General features: G+C 52.0%; 1 protein-coding gene across 19 annotated transcripts in view; it reads right to left on the bottom strand.

The window, feature by feature from the left end:
- Grb10 (growth factor receptor bound protein 10) overlaps window positions 1-24,488 on the bottom strand; it is a 107,876-nt gene that overhangs the window by 10,059 nt on the left and 73,329 nt on the right. For 16 of the 19 annotated variants that reach the window (XM_004839853.3, XM_021254223.2, XM_004839852.3 and 13 more), the window contains 10 exons: window positions 17,881-18,037; window positions 14,644-14,759; window positions 13,251-13,319; window positions 11,299-11,436; window positions 9,918-10,028; window positions 8,452-8,550; window positions 4,890-4,967; window positions 3,908-4,024; window positions 3,039-3,105; window positions 2,762-2,849 (listed from right to left, as the gene is read on the bottom strand). In XM_004839853.3, the coding sequence (XP_004839910.2) occupies window positions 2,762-2,849; window positions 3,039-3,105; window positions 3,908-4,024; window positions 4,890-4,967; window positions 8,452-8,550; window positions 9,918-10,028; window positions 11,299-11,436; window positions 13,251-13,319; window positions 14,644-14,759; window positions 17,881-18,037 (1,040 nt within the window). Of the gene's footprint in view, window positions 1-2,761; window positions 2,850-3,038; window positions 3,106-3,907; window positions 4,025-4,889; window positions 4,968-8,451; window positions 8,551-9,917; window positions 10,029-11,298; window positions 11,437-13,250; window positions 13,320-14,643; window positions 14,760-17,880; window positions 18,038-18,753; window positions 18,953-24,488 lie in introns of those variants that run through there. The other 3 variants (XM_087196051.1, XM_087196052.1, XM_004839851.3) reach the window with 2 other exon arrangements.

The following is a 24,488-nucleotide window of genomic DNA, read 5'->3' as shown; positions in this document are numbered from 1 at the left end:
TCAAAACATCAGTTGGAACAAACACACCTGACCAACACTTTGATGGCAGAAGCACAAGGAAGAATGACTTAAGTGACTTGAAGAATGCTACTATAACCAGTCTAGAATGTCCTTTAAGGGTTCAGACATACTAAAAAATTTTAATTGAAGAATCTTAATATCTGAATGAATATTTTCAAAATGACCTATCGATCGATTGATCTATCTATTGATCAAAAAAGTTAATGCCAACCAAGAGCAGAGTAAAAGAGAAACAGTAATCTCAGCACTGGGTAGGCTGAAGCAGGAAGATTGCAAATTTGAGCCCAACCTGGGCAATTGAGACCATCTCAAAATTTAAAAGAACAGGGTGGGGGATGAGGATGTAGCTCAGTGCAAAGGCCCTGTGTTTAATCTGCAGTAACACACATGCAAACACAGGAGAAATACAACAAAATTAGAGAAATAAAAACTTTGTAATTTAAATTTGAGTTGGCAGTATCATTATGAAATCCACAATTTATTGTTGTGGTTTTAAAAAAGCCCAGGGCTGGAGTATAGCTCAGTGGTAGAGTGTTTTCCTAGCATGTGTGAGACCCTTGGCCACAGCTCTGTCTACTGAAAAGATCTAAAGGCTGTAGCCTCTGGAAAGCATCCCCTACTAGAAAGAATCAGGACTCCCACAAGGACTGTGTCATTCATCTCATCCACCTGAAATTAAACCCTAATAATGCTGGATCAAAAGAATTCAGGAGCCAACACGAAAGGGATCCACTGGCCAGTGTGGGACAAACTGAGCTTGGAGAAGAAATTTTTACTGAAATAAACTAAATGCACAAAGGTCTAAACCCAGAGTGACTCTCAACAACAAACACATGAGCAGAGATGGCTGAACACCAACTCCTGCCTTTGACAACTGACAAAAAAAGGGGGAAACCAAGCCCTTAGTTACTCTGTATTTGACTGTATTTGAATAAGAAAATTGATCCAGCTAATAAATGATGAGGGCATCACAGAAGTAAAGGACAATTTTAAGTCCCCAGGTGGATACTGACCAGTGACTACTGGAGAAGTTGCAGCTGGTAGCATGTGAAGCCACTGCTCAGCCCTGAGGTGACCTGGAGGACACGTCACTTCACATGTTTGTCCCTGAGGCAGCTGACCATGCAGCTCCTGCCCAAAAGGACACACGCTCCCAACGAGTGTGCACTGGTCAGCCTCTGACCATCACTATCCAAGGACAAGAGCAACAGGAGACATATGAAGGAACACCCCAGGTCACCAAGGAGCCAGTGAGCCACTTCCTCAACAAATAAGGTAGACAAAGGAGCAAAGGAAGAGAAATGGGGTGGTGAAAGGGATGATTATACACCCAAGGAGACTTGAGTGATATATCAGCCACACGTGATTTGTAGATCCTGATTTAAATGAATTGAGTTGAAGTGTTTTTTGGTGGCAGTAGGGGAAGTTTGAAGATGGATTGGATTTTAGATGATAGGAATTCTTATTTATCTTATCTTATTTTTTCTGGTCTGTTTTTTTTTTTTTTTTGGTACCGGGGATCAGACTTGGGTCCTTGCACTTGCGAAGCAGGCGGTGGAACCACTGAGCTAAATTTCCGGCCCCCTTATCTTATTTTTTATTTGTTTATTTATTTATTTGGTACCAGGGCTTGAATTCAGGACCTTGTGCTTGCGAGGCAGGCATGGTGCCACTGAGCTAAAGCCTCAGCTGGGTCCTTTTTAGAACTACTCACCGATTTATATTTCCTGGTAAAATTCTACGCAATTTGTAGTTTTGTTTAATACAGAAGGAAGAGGAGAAAGAGGGAAAGGGAGAAGGTGAAGGAAAACTGAAGGTGGAAGGAGAAGACATAAGATTAGCAAATTGTTGAAGCTGGGCACTGGAATTTATTATACTTTCCTCTCCTGTAGATTTGTCCATTTCCTTCATAAAACTTTTTGTAAAAGGAAGGACAAAAGGATTGCTCTTTGAGTTTCCAAGTTTGCAGAAGCTGACTTTCCAGCAGGCAGAGCCTGTGTGTGGCTGCTGTGGATGAGGGTCTCTCACCAGTGCCGCAAGGAGGACCCTTCTGTGACTCTAGTTCTGGACAAATGGCATTGAGAGGCTGTGCCCTGCAGTGTCACTGTCCCTGCAGCCACACTCCAGGCAGACATCTCTGTGCTCATGCAGAGTGGCCTGAGGGGTGAGGTCTGCTCTGATCACTGGGCCAACAGCATGAATGATCCTGGGCTAACCTGCCACAAATCTGTGCCCAGTCACCGTCACCCTGGCCAGCGGTCCCCACCTGTCCACTCACATGAGTAAAGCCATCCGGGGTTGCCCAGGACCCCTTAGCTCGCCCAGGGAGAGGGGCCAGCCAACCAAGCACGACTGGGTGATATAACCTCTTTGTGGGCTCAGCCACTACGGTTTGGGGCTACTTTCTGCAGAAGCTGACACAGTGCACGACCAAAGGTGTGGGCAAAATTATTCTTCTCTGTGTCCACTGCCTTGGAAGTAAAAATGACCAGCTCAGTGTTTTCCACAGGTTCCAGCCTCATCAAGGAGACAGAGGAAATTCTAGACACAATCAGGATGGATACGGATTAGAATCCCTTTCTGCCCTTCATGGGCTGGGCAAGCCCTGCACAGCACTTAACACCTCTGAGCCTAGATTTTTTCCTCTTTAAAAGGAGGTCAACACCACTATCTGCCCGAGAGGACATCTGAGGGATGAGGCAGAATAGGGCCCAGCACAGTGCTGACGGGGGCTCCTTACCCATCCACGAGACCCTGCTGCTTAATGATCCTGTGTGATTCCTCCCTGGTGATCCTGCCGTGGAACCAGTGCTGCGTCCTGTGGATCACTGTGGGAGAGGACAAGGGAGGGTGCTGCACCCCGTGGCCTCCCTGGAGCGCAGCTCTGCTGGCCGTGCAGCCCGATGCTTGCCCCTGAGCCTTCACCCCCTGCCCCTCCGGCAGCGCTGTGAAGCTCAGGAGGGCAGGGAAGTTTCCTGTCTTTATGTCCAACAACATCAAGCAGCTGGCATGTTTACCTGTGCTGAGGGTGGAAGGGTGAAGGGGGCTTTGGCTTCCCAGGACATTCATCCTTGTGCTTCTCTTCTGCAAAAGAATGCTGGCGTCAGTGTCAGCACTCCACACAGCAGATGGGAAGGCCTGCAAGTCACCCTGCATCTGCACCAGGGCAGGGAGGACGGTGGGTCCCTGCAGCCGAGCCCATGGGAGCCCCATGTGACCACTGAGAATGAAGAGCACGGCCCACAGTGGTTAAAAACAGCCCACACCACCCTGGGCATCGCCAGCCATCCCACTGTGCAAGCAGAGGCTCTCTTCTCATACAGGGCACACAGTGGAACCCTGACTAATCGGCCCAGAAGCAGGAGCTGGTGATGGTGGCTCTCTGTCCCCAAGCTCGGGGACCTTCTCCTCCTCTCTCCCTGCACTCAGAGGCTGTGGGACAGGGGCCACTTTCCAAGCCAGAGCCCTGGGCTCTGCTTTCCAAATGGTCTTTATGTCTCAGAAAATCATGAAAGATGGTGGGATCCTCCCATCTGAAGACATAGGACTCTAGTCCTGGAGGTGACCTCTCCCGTTAGAGCCCTGACGTGGATACCTGCCAGCCTCCTTCAGGCCTGGTCCTGTGCCTGCCTATCATGCACAGCCAAAACAATTCATCGGCAGGGGCATCTTAGGGCATGAGCCAAAGCGGGCACAGGTTTCTGCTCCACTCCTGCCCTTCTGCAGGGGCCAGTGATGGATGACTGGTGCCAAAGTGGGGAACCCACAAGCTAGCTGCTGCAGCTCCTCCGCCCACCCCTCCCCTCAGCTGTTCTTCTGGGAAGAGACCAAGTGAGGGTAGCACCTGCCAGGAAGCCTGTCCAGGCAGGGCTGGGCTGAGTCTTACCCGCCAGGCATGGCCCTCTTCCAGGGCGGCGCTCTGGGCTTCCGCCGGGTTATTTATCACTCTTCCTGTCTGCCCAGAAAAATCCATTGCCACCAGGGAGTTCTCAGAGACACTGCGCTGGAAAGGAAAGACCACGGATTCTTGAGGTGCAGGAGAGTCAGCCATGCAGTACCCAAGGGAATCGAGGAGAACCCCCATACACACATATACTTGCTAAGATGCAGGTTTAGAATTCACTGGTTCAGCTAGAAAATTCAGTGGTTACAGGCCCAGTGTGTTCAAAATGGTTTTGGGTTTTATGAAAAAAAGAACCTTTCCTGTTTTCTCATGTTATTCAAAGGCTGCTTGTGAGGCCCCTTGGTGCCAGTAGGATTTGGGCCATGTGGTCCTCTGCTGGCTCCTAACCTGCACAAAAGCCCACGGGGGCAGGGAGCCTCAACCTCACCCGCACATCATTCCCTCAGCGGTGCCAGGTCAGGTCTCCAAGGCAAGACCCTGCCTGCAGTGTCACCTGCCATCTCATCAGATGACATGTTTCTGCACCTCTAGGAAACAAAGGGCCCACTAGGGACACAAGAAGAGTGCTTCTAATCTCTCAATTCTCACCAGGGATTTTCAGCACAATGGTCAGCACTCATGGGCCCTTGGCTTAAGGACCAAAGCCAAAGGTAGGAAAGGTAGCGCCACAGAAGCCAAAGTTGCTCTGGACAATTCTGAGCACGTAAAGAGCCACGTTTCCCAATAAGCATGACTGCATGTGTGGGGATGGAGAGAAGCTGTGGGAGAAATCTCCCTGCACGTATGCTGTTGAGAATATGCAGCCCGTCTCCCAGAACATGGAAGTCTGGGAACAGCTGGCTTCCCTGGACTGTGCATGCTGTCCGAAGCCTCTTCTGGCCACCACATGCGACATGGTGTCCACAAACCAAGTGATGGGCAGCACGGAAGGCAGTTGGCTGTGCAAGGTCACAGCTCTACTTACCACTGGCGTGGAGAAGGGAGACAGCATGGCTTTCCTCTCCTGAGGGATGCGGTAGCTCTGGTAGAGGAGCATTCCATACTGTGGGGGAAAGGACAGTCAGTGCAGGAAGCCTGGGACGCCCACTGCTGCATCCCTGGATACGGCAAATGCCATAGCTGGTACTCAACAGGGAGCGATGCTGTCAACAGCCCCTGAACTGAGGCACATTCAAGACAACACACTTGTCTCGGTTCTACTCAGTTCTTTGGAATGGTAGGAAGGCAGTCATCAGGCAGGGAAGAATCCCCTCAGTGAGTTATGCTACAGGCCCAGTACTGGTCAAGTGGTTTATGATACCTACTTAACCCTCCCCCACTGATGAGCTCCACAGTATGATTATTCTCCTTTTACTGATAGCGGAAACAAAAGCACAGGAGTAAAAACAAGTATCCCAAGGACATACATGGGAAAGTAAGAATTTGGGATTCAGCATACACGCGTGCTCCAAAGCTAGTGTCCCTGTTATGGTTTAGCTCTAAAATATCCCCTAAAGCCTTGTGTGTGGAAGGTGATTGGGTCAAGGGGCCCTGTGCTCATCAGTGGTTCATTCTGGATGAGTTCGAGGCTGGGTGTGCTGTGAGGAGGTGGGGCCTGGTTGGAGGTGGTCATTGGGGTGTGACCTGGAAGGGTGTGTTCTTGTCTCTGGCTCCTCCTTATCTCTCTGCTTCTGGCTGCTGTAGGCTGAGCATCCTCTCCACCCCCTGTGCTCCTCTGTCATGCTCTTCCTGGCTTAGAGCCAGCTGACCATGGATCAAAACTGAGCCAAAATAAACCTCTTGTTTAAGCTATGTGTGGCAGGTGTCTTGTTCTAGCAATAAACCCTCCAGTCACCAGGCTTACTGCTCAGCCAGCTTAGCAGCTTGTGTGTTATGCATCTTGAGAATAAGGGCCAGGGACTCTGTGGTCTCACACACGTCCGGCATCTCAGCCAACACTCCCCAAGTGCCGGCTCTAACTACCTACTTGGAAGATGAAATAAAATTCATGAAGAGGAAATGAAGTGATGAAGCAGGGTGCATCTTCCCTTGACCTCGCTCCAGGGGACATAAGCTCTGCCTTGGCTGTAGGTTCTACAGTTATGTGCAGTTCTAAAGTAAAGCATTCATGGGCCGGGGATTTAGCTCAGTGGTTCCAGCGCCTGCCTTGCAAGTGCAAGGTCCGAGTTTGATCCCTGGTACCAAAAAAAAATAAAAATAAAAAAATAAACTAAAGCATTCAGAATGGGATTGCACTACTTGTACTTGTGCATAAGTATAACTGCACTCCCCTGGCAGAGAAGAGCGCGAATAGGCCAGGAGAAATATTTACAGCAATAAGATAATGGCTACTTTAAAAACACATCAGGCTACAGATTCAGTGAGTAGGGTGAAAGATCAAACCCACATCATGGGAAGACTGCTCAAAAACACACAAGAAAATGTCAAAATCAACCACAGAAAAACTTCTGTTATCTTTACAGAAGCACCAGAGGACGGATGACTGACATTTTCACACAAATGACGAGACCCAGAAGGCAACGGGATGGGTGAGATTGCAGAAGAAAATAAACCAGTGAGAAGCTCATGTCATTGTCCCACTGCATCAATGCCATGTCCAAGCCCCAAGCCCTGGCCCTCTTGAAGACACTGAAATCTGTGGACCACGGGGTCAAAATGTCCCCTGCAAAGTGGTTGGGCCAAGGGAACTACAGCAGAAATGGATTTGCATCTTCCTAGGGTGCTGCCATATCCCAGCAGCCACTCCTGGGTCTTAGTACTGCCAGCTGTGCAGTGGGACGATGACAGTGTGCACAGCACAGAGCTGCCACGGGGAGGTGACAGGTGATGGGTGTGCAGGGCCAGCATCAACACTATGAAGGTGTCGGGGGTGAGGTTACCATTAGCACAGCGTGCAACACATCACGGTCCAATCACAAAGGCCACCAGCACTGTCACCATCAGCTCTGCCCACTTCCTGTCCTATGGCTAGTTCCGGCACAGGACAAAAAGGATCAGAAGGGGCTGCATCTGCTTGTCTGCTCATGAGATGATGGCAGAGAACTTGCTAACTGGACTGTCCATGTATCATCCAACGTAACAAAATTTTTTTGGGGGGCGGGTACCGGGGATCAAACTTGGGTCCTTACGCTTGTGCAGCGGGCGGTGAAATCACTGAGCTAAATGCCCGGCCCCAAACATAACAAAATTTACAGCTTCACTGAGTACACTGTCACTTTTTTGTCTTTTTAAAAATAAATTCATTGGCAGATTAAGAAAATCAACTATAGACGCAAATTTAAAACTTTCTCTCTGCCCTGTGCCCATCTGTATCTATTCTTCCCTAAGGTGTCCTTCCTATTTCTTATAGTCTGCCTTCCTCTTCTTTCATTTCATTTCTTGTGTGCTACTAGGGATTGAACCTAGGGCCTTTACACTGAGCTACATCCCCACCCCTTTTTACTGTATTTATTTTTTATTTTTACATTTTGAGACAAGGTGTTAAGCTGCCCAGGTAGGGAGGGCTTGAACTTGTGACCCTCCTGCCTCAGTCTCCCAGGTGCTGGAATGACAGGCCTGCACCACTGTATCCCCCTTCCTGGCCATGTTCATCTTGGTCAACCTGTAACTCAAGTGGACCTGCAAGTGCAGAATTCCAGGCGCAGGGGTGCACTGTCACACGTTCCAAGGACACTGCAGGCAGTCAGAGGGAGAGGTGTTGTTTGTTGTGCACACCCTCCCATGAGGTCACGGTGAGCGCTGTGTGGAGGCGCACTGGTGATAACGGTAACACTGCTGTCTTGGGCATGGTCCCCTGTGGGGCCCCGTGCAATAAAGGTGTCCAGGACTCACAGCCAAGAGATGCTAGCTTTGGAAAGCCACCCAGTCTGGTGTGTCTCCACAGCCCTAGCTTTTGGAAGCAGAGTCTACTCAGGGTTGGAAGTTGTTGACATCTCTCAAAGCTCTATGGTGTCTGTAGTTTGTTCCCTTCGAGCGCAGTTCTGGGGACCTAGTCCCTCGTGTTGTGCCTCAGGAGGCGCAGCCTTGCAGGGCCGCAGTCCCTGGGGCCTGTGCTGCAGCAGGACTCTGCAACCCCAGGCTCTGCCTTTCCATCTAGAGATGTGCCTTCCCCGGCCACATGTGCCCCTGGCACTGTCACCTGCGATGGTGTGACAAAAGAACCCACACCACAGCCGAGTCGCAGCCAGCACTGGGCCTCAACTATGGATGGACAACCTTTTTTCTTTGTAAGGCAGCCTGCCTCGGGTACTGTGTTAAAAGTAACAAAACCCAGACCAGCTGAGTGTGGTGGAGCATGTCTGTCATCCCAGCACTCTAGGAGGCTGAGGCAGGAGGATCTCAAGCTTGAGCCCAGCCTGGGCAATTTACTGAGATCCCGTCTCAAAATAAAAAAATAAAAACGAGCCGCAGATGTAGCTTAGTGTGAAGGTCCTGGTTTTAGTCTTCAGCACCACAAACAACAAACTGTGGGCAGTGGTGCCAGGGCAAAGCCCAGCCCGGCCATGGCCCCCACCCTGCTGCACTACCTTGAGGAGCCTGAACGCCGTCATCCAGCATGCAAGGCTCTGCTCGTCCTCAGCACACAGCAGCCTCAGCTCCTTGGTCTCGTTCCTGACCTTGTTTGGCTGCAGGTCAGAGAGCATCCAGTTAGCACAGTGTGGTGAGGAGGAAACACATCAGGCCAGGCTGCCAGCTGAGTGTCACTACACAAGGACACAGCGGGGCCTGCAGCCACCTCGTGATGTGCCCAATGGCAGGTGATCTTCTTCAGCTGAGCTGCCCTGGCTGGGAATGGGTGCAGTGAAACCACAGAATGAACCATCTCAGGGCTGCAGGAGGTATGGGGCAAAGAAGTGTTGCCCCGTCCAGGGATAAGCCGACTTTCTGTGGGACAAGAGCCTCGGAAGTGACAGAAAGAAAGGTCCCCAAAGTCACCTCCTGCGAGGGCCAGTGAGGGGCCCCACGAAGAGCTCGGGTTGTAGGTGCCTAAGTGGCCCCAGTGTGCAGTCCACGTGCAAGCCCAGTGAGTAAGGCCAATGCCACCTGCAGTGGGGACAGAGGTGGCAGCAGATAGCCCGAGGTGTGTGTGTGTGTGTGTGTGTGTGTGTCACAGCTCCCGTGTCTGTGGTTTGCCTGGCAAGGGCAGGGCTGTGTGGTGAGGGACAGAAGACACAGGTGTAACCTACCAGGTGTCCATGTGAACCCCAGACCCCAACTCCAGCATCAGTGCTGTGGGGGCACTGCCTTGGCCACATACCTTGGGCACCTACACTACTACAACCTCTTCCAGGTGAAGAACAGGTGTGCTCGAATTATGTGTGACTGTGCGAGCTTCCATGGTAGATGTGTACTGACTTGTGGGCAAGTGTGTGTGTTTTTGTCAGTGTGCATACGTATGATGTGTAGCTCTATACATACAGGTGCATATGTATATGTTTGCATGCTTTCACTCATATGCACACAGAGGGCGGCCAGTGCTGTGGTCATTCCTATGTGACTGTCCTCATGACCGGAAGCCCATGTGGAAGGTGCCAGCCACTCACTTCCCAAAGGCCACCAGGGGCCTCCTGCCCTAAGCAGTCCTCTCGTCCTGCTACTATACTCAGCTACAGCTAGCGCCCAGCCCCCAGGCCACAAGGCAGCTGGCCCTAAGGTACTCCAGGACTGACATCTCAAAAATACACACTAATGTTTTTACAGGATGGAATAAATCCAGTGTGAAGCTGTGCTCCTGTTAAAAAATAAAAGAAACAGGGGTATGCTGCCTCATGCCTGTAGTCCCAGCACTCTGGGAGGCAGCCTGGGCAAATCAGGGAGACCCTGTCTCAAAATTAAAAATAAAAAGGGGGCTGTAGCTCAGTGCAAAGGCCCTGGGTTCAGTCCCCAGTGCTGCAGAATATTAAAAACAAACAAAAATGAGCAGCCATCAAGTGCCGGGGAGCCCACTGGATTCCAGCCCCAGGCTGCTATCAGCCTCAGGTGCCTTGTGTACCTTAATACAGAGCCCGTGGTCCGTGGGGGCGCTGTACTGCTTCTTCCCAGCGATGAGGGTGAAGACAGTGCTGTCCTCCAAGTCAGCCAGCAGCTGCAGGTGCCTGGGCTCCTGTGAAGACAAGGCCAGGTGTGAGTGCAGGGGCGTGCTGCCAGCGCAGCAAAGCACACCCGCCCCACCGTCCCAGGCAGCAGTGGCAGCTGGGTGTCTTTATACACCCTCCTCCCGCCAGCTCCCAGGCTATGCCCAAAGCGTGAGGTTGGGGCTAAATTAAACCCAGACCATGCACACCCCAACTCTCAAATTCCTAGGCACAAGATGGCCGGAACGCTCCCGACACTTAAGCCCCTGTGTGTGGAAGGTGCCAGATCACAGGGTGCTGTGCTCATCAGCAGGTTCATCATGGACGAGTTCATGGCTGACTGGTGGCTGGAGCTGGTCACTGGGGGTGACCTGGAGTGCTGTCTTCTCATCCCCATCTCCTCCCTTCTCTGTCCTTCCTGGCTGTCACAGGATGAGCACCTTTCCCTCTCCTCTGCCATCCTGTTCCTGCCCTGGAGCCAGCTGACCACGGACTACACCATGAGCCAAAGCCAAGCTCTCCTTTACACTGTGGTGTTGGGTGTTCCGTCCCGGGGTGGAGAATGACTAAGACACTCCACCTTCAACCGACGTGCCAGCCAAGTCTGCTTCCTGTTCAGGACCACAGACTGTGCCTGGCTTCGGCACGGAAGGAGATGGTAAGGAAGCCACCGAACAGAGCGGCCAGGCCGGAAAGTTCCCCAGCTCTGTCCTACCACACATCCCAGCCCCTCTCTCAGGACAACGCCCCTTCTCTCTGGCTCCTACCCTGAAGTCTGCAAAGGCAAATTCTCGGCCAGGGCACACGTGGGTGGTCACAAGAAAAGTGTGGGCACTGAGTGCTGGGAGCTGACACAGGAGAGGCTGGCGAGGTCTACAATGTCGCCAGCCTGCTTTTGAGGTCTGCAGCTATTTTGCCTCTTGTCTTCCCACTGGGCACACACACTGCTGCTGACTGCACGGTATCCACAGTAACACAAATGCCACTGGGGGGCCATAAGCCACCAGACATCCTGAGGGCCAGCTTGTACCCCAACTTCAAAATCATGGAACCCAAGCTGGTCTCCGCAGTGGAGGCGGGGAACCGAGTGTGGGGGATGGGGCCCGAGGTCCCAAGTCTGCGTGAGTGCCAGCCCGAGAGGCAGGCCCGCAGCTGCTTTCTCTGTGTTCAGCTCTCCACATTCCCCCATGAAGATGCCATCGCGAGCTGGCAGGAAGCCAACATGCCCTCCAACAGGAAGTCACTGTGTTTGCCCAGCCTGGTGCCGAAGGCAGAGCCCAGGCTGTGGGCAGAACCTACCTTTGAAGTCCCCTTGGTGGAGAAGTACAGGCCCGACCTGCGCAAGCACACATACAGCCTCTTCCAAGACTTCCTCCCCAGATCCTTCACGTGCAGAAAGCCCTGAATTTCAGGGCAGCTACTGGAGTTCAGAAAATTCTAGGGAAGGGTAAATTTTAAAAAAGATGTTAGTATAAAATAATTAAAATAAACATGGTAATATGCATGACTGATATTTTCCAAATCATGAAAATACTCTCTTTTCTCTGTGTCTTGGCCGGAGTTCCCTCTTCCCACAGTGAGACCCCATCTAAACCGTGCGGGACGCGAGCAGTACTGACACACAGGCAAGTGGGCTGCACCTGCTACTGTCAGTGAACACACAGTCGTATGTTTCCTCACGGGGAGAGCACCGCAGGACTTTGCACCTTATTTCAAATTTCTGGAAAGTATCTCATGTGTTAGGGAAGAGCAAGTGGTGGGAGCCATCGGAGAGCACTGTGGCTGAGCACTCCCTGCCATGCTGACCCAGTGCCCTCCTGACCCAGAGGCCGGAAGGGCGTCTGTCCATACAGGAAGTGCCTGGTGCACCTTGGTGACGCCTCACTGTCCCAGAAAACTTTACCATCGAGCAGCCATATGAATAAAGGTTAAAAATAGTTTTAGAGACCAAGAGCCAGGTCACAAATGAAGTCAGGGCTGTGACCTTGGCATGTCCTCTGCCAGGACTGGCAGCAGAGCCAGCTCCCTCCCTGCAGGTGGGATGGCCCTCGAGCCCCTGGGTATAGTCCCTTTAGGGTCTCCAGGGACCACTGCCTGCCCTCACCATGCCCGGAAATCCTCACATAGTCAATGCAGTGAGAACCAAGTGGCCAAGCAGGCATGGTTGGAGACACCTATCATCTCACATTCTGGGAGGCTGAGGCAGGAGGATGGCAACTTAGATTCTGTCTCAAAGTACACAATAAAAAAGCGCAGGGTAGGAGCTCAGTCCAAAGGTCCTAGCTTCAATCCCTGGTACTAAAAAAAAAAAAGAGCAAGTGGTGTTTCACTGTAGGGGGCTAGACCAAGTGTTGACCTCTCTTGCTGGACAGATGAATGCTATGCTGGGGAGCGGGCTGGGTGGATTCTGAGAGACTCCACGATCGACGCCTCTGAAACTCTGAGGTGGTAAAAACACCCGGTGATCACAAAGCAGAAAAAGAAGGGTCTATGGGCAAAACTGTGTAGGTGCTGAACCCCGGCATTTTCTCTCATGTGAAATGGGCGGGCAGCTGTTGGCTGCACTGGGAGTGCTTGCTCTCTCGCGTGACAAGTTGCACACAGACACAAGTTTGCAGGTGGGAGTGAAACCCCCTTTCCCATTTCCAGAAGGGACTCAGTGAGTCAGTGCTAAGCACAGTCTCTGTGTTCCTGTCCCAGTAGGGAGGTGGAAAAGACTAGGTTTTCTTAGACTTCAGAAAGTAGGGGAACAATTCAAACTGGTTTCCTTCATTTTTTTTGTACCGGGGATCAAAGTCAGGACCTTGAGCTTGCAAGGCAGGTGCAGTGCCACTAAGCTAAATCCCCGGCCCTGGTTTCCTTAATTTTAATGAACAGTAAGTTACTTTTCAAGGACTCTACAGAAACTTAATCATTTTCACTGTGAAGAGGGTTCAGCATTCTTGTTGCAGTTTTCCAGCAGGGGGCAGCGCCTGCTGGAGGACCAGGCTCCAGGCAGGACCTTGGCAGCTCCATCCTGCCCTGGGGACTGCACTGGGCGGTGGCATCGCTCGGGCTGCTTCTGTGCCGAGGCAGTGCACTCCGGGGCGGTGGTGGTGGGGGGGGTTGTCTCGAAAGAGCTGGCTCCACACAGACTTCCCAAGCCCACCCCGACTTCTGGTCACACCGAACCCCATGCAGAGCCCAGGTCAATGTGAGCAAGGATGCAACCTCTTCGTCTCTCCTCTAGAACCCCTGGGTCAGCTCAGTACCTGTAGCAGCTGGGTCTGGCTCCCATTGGACTGCTGGCACCAGGTGACCATCTGTTCCGGGAAGAAGTTCTAGGGAGACAGGAAATAGAGCGTGTGAAAGGTCAGCTTCACAGTGTGTGTGGGCGGACACACCAGTTTGCAGGTTAGAAGCACTCCTGAAGCACGGTGACGTAGGTTTGCATTTTAAACACAGACCTCTGGATTCCCTCATACAGCAGGGACACCCACTCCAACATGTGTGTCTAGCTGTCCTGTCAGATGCACTGTGGAGACATCTACTGTGGTGCCTAAAGAATTCATGCTTTCCAGCACATACTGTGGCAAGGTCACCAGAGCCATAATTTGGTGGCAGGAGATAGAGGATTCCTGAGCCACCCGGTGAGCACCACTGTATACAAAAGCCCTTTCTGCCGAGTGACCCAGAAAGAATTGTCAAGTTTTTTCCTTCTTAGTGAAAAAGCAGCAACCTGGCAGAACCGTACGTGGACCTGGGTCTTTTTTCCCAAGTTGCTGCCACTTGGCTCCAAGCACTTTGGAGTTATGAGGGTCCCCGGCCTGGTGTGTCACAGGGCAAGCAACTTGCCAAAATTGAAGAGGAAAGAAAAATCAGGGAGGTGACAGCAGCACCCCAATCCATCCCATTTTTCCACACAGAACCATAAGATATACTTGCAGAGAATAAGGAGTATTTTTTTTCCTGCTAAGTATTTGACCAATTTGTTCCAATTTAACTAAGAACTTTCCAAATGCAATAGATGAATGGATAAAGAAAATGTGGCATTTATATACACACCATGGAGTACTACTCAGCTACAAAGGATACACTTGAGTCACTTGTAAGAAAATGGATGTGCTTTGAGACCATAATGTTAAGTGAAATAAATCAGATGCACAAGCTTAAATAATTGCATGGTTTTCTCTTATAAGAGGAACCCAGATATAAGTAAAGAATAAAATAAATGACAGATAATAGGAAACAGGGAGATAGATCTTTTGTAGATGGGAAGGGGATCTGGAGACAGGGAGGTGGAAGGAGCCGTAAAAAGAATTGAGAGATGCTAAGTACACACACCTGTGCCACACAATGCACGTGGATCACTGTGTGCTGCAAACATGGACTAGTAATTTTTAAAAAGAGCTTTCCAAAGAACCATGAAAGTGACCAACACTCTTCCCTCTGTCACTCTTTGAGGAAAGACGTCAGTGACAGGTACGCACCAACGACTGTTCTGAGCAAGGATCACTTCACTGGACAGCAGCTGAGATTCTTGAACTCATCAGCTGCCCCCTGAAGCCCAGTTAGTTATGTCATAATCTAACTCTGTTATCTTCAAGCTCAGACTTTCAAGATTTCAAGAATCCCAAACCCCAAATGTGAAGAGAGAAGACTCACCATTGGATTCTTAAAAAACTCGTATTTTGCATAATTCTTCCTGAATAAGAATTTACTCTCACTGGCCATGGTGCCCTCCACCTGGGCCACCAGCTCGTGGTCTTCCACGCACCTTTCTGCAGGGGAAAAGTGCCACATGAGACAGGGAAGGAGAAGCTGTCCAGGCAGCTTCCTTTACACCAGCCACGAACTTGGCCAGACTTCCTGTCTTTACCCAAGCAAGCGAAGCTGAGGTCAGGAACTAAACTAGGTTTAAATCTCTCTTTCATGTACCGTCCAGTGCCAAAGAGATCTGAAAATACACCAAATACTGCATTCAGACCAGCACGGACTTTTATAGCCTTTTATTCCATTGGGTAAAGAGAAGGCCAGGTGACTCTGCCATAAGATGTTTCAACTCTGCTGAAGAAGCGACCCTAACAGGCAGGACACACTGGAAGGCAAAGGGAGGAGGGAAGCGCCTGGGCAAGGGCGGCTGCACAGGACGGGCAGGGACAGGGTCTCAGGCAGGAGGGCAGTGGGCTCTTGGGCTCTCGGGTGCTGTGGCACTTGGTGCCTGGACGTGCTTGGGGAACACGGCGTGTCTGCAGGCACATGGAGGCCAGGCCAGCACCACGAGCACCACAGCAGGCAGGGTGGCACCAAGGGCAGCGTGATCAGATATCAGGACCAAGAGTGTTTAAATGCAACAAGCATTGCAGTGGAAGGCATGGTTCTCCCTTAAAATCTCCCTCTTGCGTCTAACACACTCATCCTATTGTTCTGGCCACTTTCTGAAGCAGCTCTGAAAATGCTCTTTCCTGAGTGTTTTACAACAAAAATACAGTGAATGCAGCTGCTGAGTACCAGCCAATGGAAAGGCCCCTGCCTTGGGGTGGGCAGGCACTGCCTCCTTGGCCCAAGCCACCAGCCCTGGGCATGTCCGTGTCCCTGTGAGAAGTCCCGATGTGTAATGGCCTGACAGAGTCACTTCCTTCTGCCTGGCCAGGCCGAGGATGCGGGGCACAGGGAGCTGGATGGGGCACCAGTGGACCCAGGTGCGCCTGAGGCAGCTTCCACACAGAGGGGTCCCCACAGGGCCGATCCTCACCTCCACAGTGGGGGTGAGGCTGGGACTTGGCCAGGGCTGCCTGGAGGGATCTGCAGTGCCCACGGCTTCCCTGGCGCGGAGTCACAGCCCCAGAAGCCTTCCCCTAAATAGCAACTCAACTATAAAAAAGTTAACTGGCAGGCTTGCATCGCACCTCACACACGCACACACATGCACACACCCTGGAGAAGCCAGAGGGATGAGAACAGTCACAGAGCATGTCCTGGGCACCAGCTCCCAGCATGGGGGTTCTGACACCTGGCCCAGGGCACAATGGGCTCCCTGGTCCCTGGCGAGAAGGCAACTGGTGTCAGGAAAATAAGGGACACTGTGCCAGGGCCCTCAACTGTCTCCAGGTTCCAGTCATGCAGATTCATTCATTTCTTCTTGTCAAAAGGACCCACGTTTTAAAAATCACTTCACATTCTCCCTTTCTCACTTTCCCCTTTTCATTTAATTTTTTAAAAAGCATCATCTCCTTGAAAGTGTGCTAAGTCTGCCTGTGAATGGGAGAAGGAACAACAAACCCAGAAGAACCCTAATCCGGGTGGCTCCGTGGGCCTGGAGAAGGCTGCTTGCACTCCCAGGGAGGAAAGTGTCCTTCAGCCGGTTGCTTTCAAGGTTTTCATTACCTCCTGGGTGATGCTCTAGAGATCAAGGGCTAGTGTAAGAAACATCTGAATCATACTTTCTGAAACATTCCTTGTATGTATGTGTGCCCATTTTCTACAAACACTAAGTGTGTACAATTACCCTCATGTACAAAACATCTGGAGAAGTTGCCTGGGGATGTATTAATGGCAGAGAGCTTGCCTGGTACCCTGTGTTCAATTCCCAGCACCAGGGGAAAAAAAAATCTGCAGAAATCCCTTCCATAGTTTCTTTCAGATGAAAAGGTTGCTGACTTTTTCTCCCCTAGTACTGGGCATTGAAGCCAGGGTCCGCACAATGAGCTCCATCCCCAGCCCTTTTTATCTTGAGACAGGGGGTTGCTAAGTTGCACTGGCTAGGTTTCCACTTGTGATGCTCCTGCCTCAGCCTCCCACGGTGCTGGGATTACAAGCATAAGCCACCATGCTCTGCATGTCAGATTTCTGAAGGCGCTTTCCAGGATATTTACCATAGTTGGATACGACCACACAGACTCATTCTGACAGCTCTCTGCACAGTCTTCCTCTCAGAGCACTGAAGCTTTTGAATGGGCTTCCCACAGTATTTACAGGGTGTGGGTGCAACTACTCAGGGCATTTTTACACTGACCCTCCAGACAGCTTCATCTACACATGCACACGCTGACACACACCCTGCAGGTCCCCTCTGCTGTCTACTTTCCAAGCTATGTGCACGTCCACAGATGCCTCTGATAGTGCAACAGGAAGGAAACAGGCACTGCTAGTGACAATAGAAGGTGCTACTGTCGTACACGGGCTGGTGACCAGGGGACACAGGAAGGAAATCAGCGCAAGTTCTCTCTGCTCACTCTGAAGGGGTGGGGTAGTGATTTCCTGCCCATACCTCTGTTCTGCAAGCACCATGCTTCATCCAGCAAGAATGTCAACCTTCTCCAGCAAGACGCTGAGATGCTTCTTCACCGGAAACAGAGCACGGGCCAGGCAAGCACTACACCTCCTTCTAGCGACGGTACATGTTTTCAAACAATTTGATGTAAAAGTATCCTGCTCTCTGGGCATAGCACACACGCTGTTCAGGCTCCAGGGACCAGCTCAGAGACAGCCATGCAGGCACGAAACTCCGGAGTAATGGCCTTCTAACGACCCCTGGGCCCTGGGACTCCTGCCCCCTAGCCCTGGAACCAGCATCTACTCCTCCTGTCCTCGGGGTGAGCCACACCCCAGTGTGGAGTGGCTGCCTCTCTCCCTCCACAGTCCCCAGCAGGGCAGCTGGACCACAGCGACCCTCTTACATCTCTCAGCCAAGGCTGAGGTCCCAGGGCACCAGAGGGCAGAGGGCTGGGCAGGAGGACAAGTGAAACTTAACAAAAAAGGCAGCAAAAGGCATCGAGGCAGCACAGCAACTGCCTGCCAACAGTCGGGGACAGTGTGGCCGCACACCTGGTAGAGGCGGCAGCATCTCTGTCGGATCGAACACTGGTCCCCAGGCACCGCCTGCGCCAGGCTGCTGCCTACCTAATCCCAGGTGCGGGTGGTACTCCACAAGGGTCCAGCTGTTGTCATCCACACAGTGACTTCTGTAAACCAGCAGCTGGCACAGGTCCCTGGCTGTCATGTCCGCTAGGATCTCCACCACTTTGCCCGTCCCGTCCTCGGTAAAGATTTTCACATCCTGCAACACACAAAGGAGACGTGCGGGTGAGCAACACTGTGTTCCTGAGAAGTGAAAAAAGAGGCAAAATAACAGAAAAGATAAAAGCAGCACTGCTCCCCACCATGGGGAGCCATCTTGCACAGCCTCAGGGACCCGGGAAAGGGTCCCCCGGCTCTCCCCTCTGGCCCTCCATCCTTACCTTTCCTACCTCTGACAGGCATGGCAGGCAGGGGGACAACACGACATTCGCCTCACAGGAACGTACACGACACAGGCAAACAACCCACCCGGCTTAGGGGCAGAGTGCTCCCGAATACAGCAGGGGGTCTCAGAGCTGGACATGCGACACCCGAACCAACTACAGAGCAGCACCATAACAGGAGATCTGCCTGCCAGTACTCCCCTCCCTAACTTTCCCCGACACCCTCTCCACTGCTGCCACCCTGCCCTCCCTCCACTCTGAGCCTCAGGAGGAAGCTGGCACGAATGAACACGGAAGTGCCAGGGTTTAAACCAACAGAAGGGGCACAGAAAGCACTCGGCCCTTCTGTCCACAAAGCCGAGCCATGCTCGTTTCTCCAGTCCTGTTCAGACCCGTGGGAAGGGACAGCTCCAGCCAAGGCCCGGTCAGATGGATCCCAGAGGACCTGAAACGCAGCCCGTCCCAGCTTGGATGCCAGCAGGGAAGTGATCTTTAGGGGAAGGAAGATGTGTTTAAGAAATTAAAATCTTACCCCAGCCACATGAAAAAAGCAGTCGGAGGGACAAGACGGCATTCTAAATTGTGACCGCCCGCTGTGGAGAAGTCTGTCTGTGCCCACTGCCCACTGACCCCGGAAAGCTGGGCTCCCCAGCCCGGGTGCGGCTCCAGTCCCGGCTGTTTCTGCCACCCGCCTGGCTGCCCCACACTTGGCCCTCAGGGCATAAATCACTCCAGCAGCCCAATCCTGTCCTCCCCAGATGATGCAATCGCCCCACATGCTCCTCTCCCACCTTCCGGGGTGAGGCCGAGGCCGAGGACAGCAGCAACAACATACAGTTGAGCTGATTGGCCGGGAAAATCCCTGCTCAAGTTTTCCCTGAGTGGTGAGGCTCCAGCAGGCATAGCAGGCCCACAGCACATGTCCCTGGGGTCCACACCAAACCTCCAACTCATCTGTGTCCCCAAGTGCTGACAGCGGGGCAACGGCAGAGCTGGTTCTACAGCCAGGCCAGGGTCTGAGTAACAGCTCCTGGTGACCCTGTCCTCCCGGCTCCGGCTCTGCATGTGCTGTTTACCCGATTCCTAGAGGAGAACTGGACTGCAGCAGGTCCCCACCGGGAGAGCCACTGCTGCACAGGGTGTGGCACGGAGCGGCCACTGTCACCAAGAAGAGCAGTGTAGCGAGGAGGCCTCCTCCTGAGCAGCAGGACCAGCCTGGGACACAGGGCTCTTCAGCGGGGCTCACCAATCCCTGTGGGATTGCTCTCCACTCCTGCTCACTTGTGAAGAAACCACCCATCTCCTCTAGAACTGACATTTTGCCTGGTGATGTACGCTGCCACCTGAAAAGTCAGACGTTCCAAGAGGGCCAAAACACGGTCAGTCCATGAAAATAAAACTCAATGGAAGCCCAGAGAGTGTGCCTCTGTGCTCCCGGAAAGACCGTTCCTTACTAAAATGCTTTGATATAAAAGCAGAACAGAAGTCTCGAGACAAAATGCGTTCAGACCCTCTTGTACGCCTGCTGACTGTACACTGGACAGCACGTTTCCATCATGGCCCAGCCACCCGTGCGCTCTGAGATCTCACACAGGCAACCAACTGTCTAGGGCCCCTGTCCTCCTTAGCACCCAGGGGTGTGGCTGCGAGAGCATGTGCTCCAGGTCAGAAGTCGCAGCTGCAGTGAGGCCCGGCTCTGCACAGGCACTTCTCAGTGAGGGGCTCTAGAGTGGGTGGGGCTGGAATCCTGTTCAGCAGTGACAAGTGGCGGGAATCTGGCTGCCTGTCCCCACCTCTCTGGGCCTCAGCTTTCCTGTCGGCAATGCTGGTGTCCATACGCGGCACCAGCCTCTCAGTGTGGGTATGACCTGGCCTCATGAGACACTCTTGAAAAGTCCCGGATTCTGTGCCCGCCCACTCCAGGATGTGTGTGGATCTAATGGGGATCTGGAACAAGCCAGGCTGCAGCTGTGCCCCTGCAGGACCCTGGGCCCCTCTGATCCAGGATGGCAATGCTGAGAAAACAGCCCTTAAGAGGAGGTGGAAAGGGTTTTATCAGAAAAGCCACCTCCTAGGTCCTCAGTTTCCCTTTCTCCATTACAAACAAACACCCCCACCCCCCAAAAAAACAAATAGCTAATTGCTTTTAAAAATAAAACAGTAATCAGAAAGAGGGCACAATGGTGTCAACAGCGCAAAACTCTTCTGGATTTAGTGGGGAGGACGCTGTGCCGGCCCTCAGGATGGCAGGCTTTCATTTGCTCAAAAGCCCGGAAGTGGTGACAGAATAGCCCTTCATATCCAGGTTTTCTGTTTTCACTTCTCATACATCCACTGCACAGGGCCAAAGGCAAGACCTTCACTCATTGAGAACAGAAAGAAGTGGTTTAGGAACAACTGGAGCCAAAGGGGTGTCGGTTCTGTGGCCCCAAATTCCACCTGGGATGTCAGAGTTTGTGTGGTACTGGGAATTAAACCCAGGGCCCCTGCCCTGAGCTACATCCCCAGCCCTTTAAAAAGTTTACTTAGTATTACTATTATCTTTTAAATTCTGAGACGAGGTCTTGTTAAATTGTTCTGGCTGGGTTTGAGCAAGTGATCCTCCTGCCCCAGCCTCCTAGAGTGCTGGAATTCTAGTGTGCACTACCACGGGTGGCTTTGGTGCCAGGGCCGTGCAGCAGTGTCAGCTGAGCCCCTCACTCCAGCTGCACGCAGCGAGCACGCAGGCCTTCCTGTTGCTGCCTGATGGGCTCAGGGAACCATGTTACTGAACCCCGGAGACCTCCTGACTTGGCGGGGAGCCTCTACCCCGGGCTCAGTGCCAATCACCTTGTAAAAATAGAACCAGGGCCTTTGCTCAGCCTTCCCCACCCCAGCTGTCTGCAGCGCAAGAAGTGCCTGGGCGGGCGGCCAGGTCCCCGAGGTGCCCAGGTGACCCCGAGTGCCTTCCTGGACAACCACTCGGAAACAGGTTGAGACGCTCTCGTAGGATGCAGGCTGGGATTCTTCAGGAGCCTCTGAAGTGGGGCTCACTGGTGTCTGGGTTCACTGAACTTACTTCAAAGCAGCACAGAACAACCCAGGACAGGCCAAGTAATTTCGGTGACAAAGAATGTGATTCTTAGCGCAAGGACCCGAGTTCGATCCCCGGTACCAAAAAAAAATGAATGTGATTCTTCCCAGGGTTTCCTGGTTCTTTCCTGTGCTCACAGTATCACTTTGTGATATAGGGAATGGCTGAAGTGATAGATGCCAGTAAGTGGCTGTGTCCTCCACGGTGGGACGTGCACAGGCTCAAACACTGTGCAGTCATCTGCTTTGTAATTTACAGATTTCACGTTTTCAGTGAGATTTAAAAATACCTGAAGTCCCTGCACACTCCTTCTAAAGCAGACATGGTTCTAAAAGCAACTACTAAAAAGTTCTTGATCTGAGCCTGGTGGCATGGGCCTGTCCTCCCAGCACTCTGGGAGGCTGAGGCAGGAGGGTGGCAAATTCAAACCCAGCCTGGGCAACTTAGGGACTTAGCAAGACTCTGGCTCAAAAAAAAGGTCTGGGAATGTAGCTTAGTGTGGAAGTCCTGGGTTTAATCCCCAGTTCTGGAGAAAAAATTCTTGAAAGTTGACCTCGGATTTCGGAGACCCTAATGGGACCTGCCTTGGTGAACAGGCCTCAGCAAGCAGATGGCACTTCTGGAGGAAGTCACTGGGTGTGTTCACCTGTACACGCATAAGTAACACATCCAAAATGCACAGGCACAGCCTGCCACTTTGATGAGCAATTTTTACAAGATGGCATTGTTTTATAGGAAATAAAACTGAAAGGTACTTGAAAAAAACTCTTGTTGGTGAACTGAAGAGGAGCAGAAATAAGGGGTCCCTGCCCAGTCGTGGCAGGAGGGGAGGATACCACTGGGACCTGGGCACCCGAAGGCCAGGACATCTCTTCCTCTATGTACACACTGACGACAAAGCTTATAGACACAGTAAGAAGTAAATATAATGCAACCATTCTAATAATACACTGTGATAAATTACATGATGTGGCTTTTCCTCTTAAATATTTTACTGTACTTACATCTTTTCAGTTAAAGAATATACTATTTGGTTTCTCTTTGCTATATCCAAATCATCAGCATCACTACTCTTCTGGCTTCACCATTAAAGTGAAATTATATAATCACAAAAGACACAGCTGGCAAGCATTAGCAGCACCAGATTTCTCTGAGAAAGCTGGACACAGTCACGGGCACAGGTGGCCTGGGAGAACCCACTAGTGACGCTGACAGCCACTGCTCCCACGCACAGGGCACTGTCACACAGCAGGAAGACACCAAACCCAGCACAGGCGTGTGTGCACTGTGCCTCAGGGCCAGGAGCCCAGAAGGCTCCGGGCAGACGCAGGCCTGAGGTGAGGAAGAAGCACCTGCAGCTGGGGTACATACCTCACCCACCCGCCAGGCCCCCGTGGCCTCAGAGGTCTCCAGTTAGGGACAGCAGATGTCACTGCTCTGGTCCATCCCTCCGTTCCCAGACAGACTCAGTAAACATCTTCTAGAGTTTCTTAAGCTCCAGAAACAGCCAACCAACATGATAAACTGCTTGGGACTCTGCCTTCACCCTGAGAGGGGCCAGAATGTTGCTAGAGTCCCGGTCCCACGAGCCTGAGCGGTGAGAACATGTCCAAAGCCAGCATGCCACAATCGCAGGCAGGGCTGTGGTCCCATCACGGAACACGACTTGCTGCTCTATTACAAGGGGAAAAAGCACTTTGACACTAAATGGATGTTCTATGGACATGCATTGCTCGTCAACACAATTACAGCAATTACACTGCTGGGATCCATTTGCCCATCCATCCATCCATCCATCCACTCATCCATCATTCCATCCATCTACCCACCCACCCACCCGTCCCTCCATCCATGCATCCCTCCATCCATCAACCAACCAACCATGTCCAGGAACATTCCTCCCAACTCTTTGATGATGTAAAGGAACTGCAGCCACAGAGGACTTGGCTAAGTAAACCTCCACCCCTCCATGCAATGGGAAAACCATGAACCCCTGGGGAATAGTGTGAAAGCGCACTCGCGTTCTATAAAAATGATACAGAGAATGCTGTTCACGCGGTCACTGCTGGAGAGCAAGACTGTGATGGGAACTAAGGAGACAGCAAATCCCATTTGTACCATCTGTACACCTTCTTGTCATTTTGTTTCACTTCTGGCTTTTGCTAGGAACATTTGCTGGTTTCACTATTTTTTATTAGGTTTTTGGTCCCCTGGCTGGTCAGATGATTCAGTGATGAATCACAGCTAACTTATTCTGACTACAAATCCTATTTTCACTGCTCACATTTGCCAGCTTCTGACTGCTGTTCTCCCCAAGAATGACCTGGCTTTCTGGGAGGCGACAGGTGGCAGAAGGTAGACATGTCAACAGGCACATGTGTGGGGAAAGCTCGGTGTTGGGCAATCCAGTTATCAGAGGCCTTTGTCCTCCACCAGTACAGAGACCCGTTGCCACCCACTTCCTCGAGTGCCCTGAGGTCCCACACTGCCCTGGTCCCCTTCTGGGCTCTGCAGAGGCCAGGGCTATGGAACCAGAAAAGTCCTGCAAACGGAAGCTGTGCTGCGTTGCTGGCATTTCCGCTGTCTTCAGGGTTCTGCCCATATGAATGAGTCAGGAGAGGCCAGAATTCTACGAACAGACCAGGACCAGCTTCCCATTACCTGCTGTGGGATTACACAGGGCCTGCTGTGGGTAGGTAAGAAGATAAAAGTACCCTGGTCGTGAGCATTTGGCTCTGGTGCTGGAAAACAGCAGCCGGCACAGGGTGTGCACACAGAAGCCTGCCCAAGCGGGGTCACCATCTGTGGCCTCTTTCTAGAAATGTCGGGACTTGGCACGGCTGGCGGTGGGAGGATGTTTACTACCTTCTCTCTTCCAAACACCCTGGCCTGGATTCCTCCAGGCAGACCTCCTTTTTTCTTCAAATGCTCACGACTCAAGTTACTTTTCCTTCAGGCTGATGAAGAGACGGGGTGCACAGGAAGGAGAACAAAGACCTGGAGTAGGACAGGAGGCAGCCGCCCGGACACCTGCCGGCTGGCACCCTCCACACCAGCGCACAGGAAAGGCGGCAAACACTTCATCACGGCGCACAGGGCCCTCAACCAAGTTCCAAAGCTCTGACCTGTTTCAGTTTGGTAATTTCACAAAATACCTTGCCCTGGACCACAAGGAACTGTCACAGGTACAGTCC

The sequence above is a fragment of the Heterocephalus glaber genome, unplaced genomic scaffold (genome assembly GCF_053883595.1).
Source record: "Heterocephalus glaber isolate CG9 unplaced genomic scaffold, H.glaber_assembly_v1.0 deba00001610, whole genome shotgun sequence".
Classification (NCBI taxonomy): domain Eukaryota; kingdom Metazoa; phylum Chordata; class Mammalia; order Rodentia; family Bathyergidae; genus Heterocephalus; species Heterocephalus glaber.
The sequence above is the reverse complement of the archived record's forward strand: the minus strand, read 5'-3'. Positions and strand labels throughout refer to the sequence as shown.